We start from the raw sequence: 1,407 nt of genomic DNA, 5'->3' as shown, positions 1-1,407 counted from the left end.
CGGCATTCACATTGGGAGTTCTTGTTAGATAAGGAAAAAATGCACTTCAGACTTAAGATAGGGAAGAATGATGGCTGCTTTTAATTCTGGTTTAGGTGCAGTGGCCTTTTCTCATACAAGCACATGGGATCAAAAAAATAAACTGTTCTCTTTTGGCCACAAGACTGTTTACAACACATGGGGAAAACAAGTCTTGTACTTTTTTCTCTGCTAACATGTTTTTTTGTGATTTGTTTTCAACTCCTTTTATTTATTTAAAAAATAAAGCAACTGTTTTTTACTGGCAAGTGCGGTATGTAATGATCTTTGCTGACTTTACGTGTTTGAAGAATGCTATTTTGAAGAAAAAAAAAGTAAATTTTTAGGCTGTGTCTTGCCTGGCTTGAATTTTACTCATGTCAAGATTGACTATTGAATGCATGAATGCTATTTTCCAACTGCTATTTGATCGCAGTTCACTTTTCTCTCCCTCCCAGGCTTCAGAAAACTTCATATACTCGTGTGCAGGATGCTGTGTAGCTACTTACGTATTGGGAATTTGTGACCGCCACAATGACAACATAATGCTTCGAAACACAGGGCATATGTTTCACATTGACTTTGGAAAATTTTTGGGTCATGCGCAAATGTTTGGTAGCTTTAAAAGGTACTTTTTTGTTGCTAAGCAATGTAGAGTATTAAGTGGGATTTAGTGGATTTTTGTAAGTATTATAACTCTAAGCATTAACTTTTAAATTCATGTTATCTGCTGTTCTCATTATGAAGCAAATATCTTCCAGTTTAACTACAGAGTTTCCAGAAGGCATTCAAATTTATCTGTGTAGAATTCATTTCGAAAAGGCTTCATCTTCCTGTTTCTGTATTCTCACCTCTGGAGCTATTATAAGTCAAAGTACCTAGGCATAGCTTTCAAATAAAATTACTGTTTTAGCTACTGGTAGATTGAAATAATGAATTTGGTTTCCTAAACATCATTTAACTTCAGTGTCTCCAAACCACATTCATTTCTGTAGGAATTTGTTCTGTACACACTTGGCAAATCTCAATGGCAATTTCTTTACAATAGTTATGAAAGCCAAGCATTTTGGTACAGGAGAAGATTAATATTACTCTTTATTGATATTTGTGAGTTTTACATCTAACACAAATCTTGGTGGTGTACTTTTCTAGTAATCCTGGTTAAAAATGTAGTGTAGTTTCACCTTCTTAGCTGTATTCATGCAATTATGTATTGCATGCTTGCTAGGTAAACTTTATCAATGAATGGGAGATTGAGTGCCAGAACCATTTACATCATCTGAATATCCGAGTGTGGAACAAATGAGAACAGACTCTGCCTCAAAACCAATAGTGAATGTCAACATTATTGAAAAGAGTGAATAGGAAGTTTGTATTTACTACTTCTTC

General features: G+C 34.5%; 1 protein-coding gene across 1 annotated transcript in view; it reads left to right on the top strand.

The window, feature by feature from the left end:
- PIK3C2A (phosphatidylinositol-4-phosphate 3-kinase, catalytic subunit type 2 alpha) overlaps positions 1-1,407 on the top strand; it is a 36,473-nt gene that overhangs the window by 28,177 nt on the left and 6,889 nt on the right. The window contains exon 23 of the mRNA XM_010192881.1: positions 477-646. Within this exon, the coding sequence (XP_010191183.1) occupies positions 477-646 (170 nt within the window). The remainder of the gene's footprint in view (positions 1-476; positions 647-1,407) is intronic.

Source organism: Mesitornis unicolor, unplaced genomic scaffold (assembly GCF_000695765.1).
Source record: "Mesitornis unicolor isolate BGI_N332 unplaced genomic scaffold, ASM69576v1 scaffold16289, whole genome shotgun sequence".
Classification (NCBI taxonomy): Eukaryota; Metazoa; Chordata; class Aves; order Mesitornithiformes; family Mesitornithidae; genus Mesitornis; species Mesitornis unicolor.
This window is presented reverse-complemented; position numbering and strand designations above follow the sequence as displayed.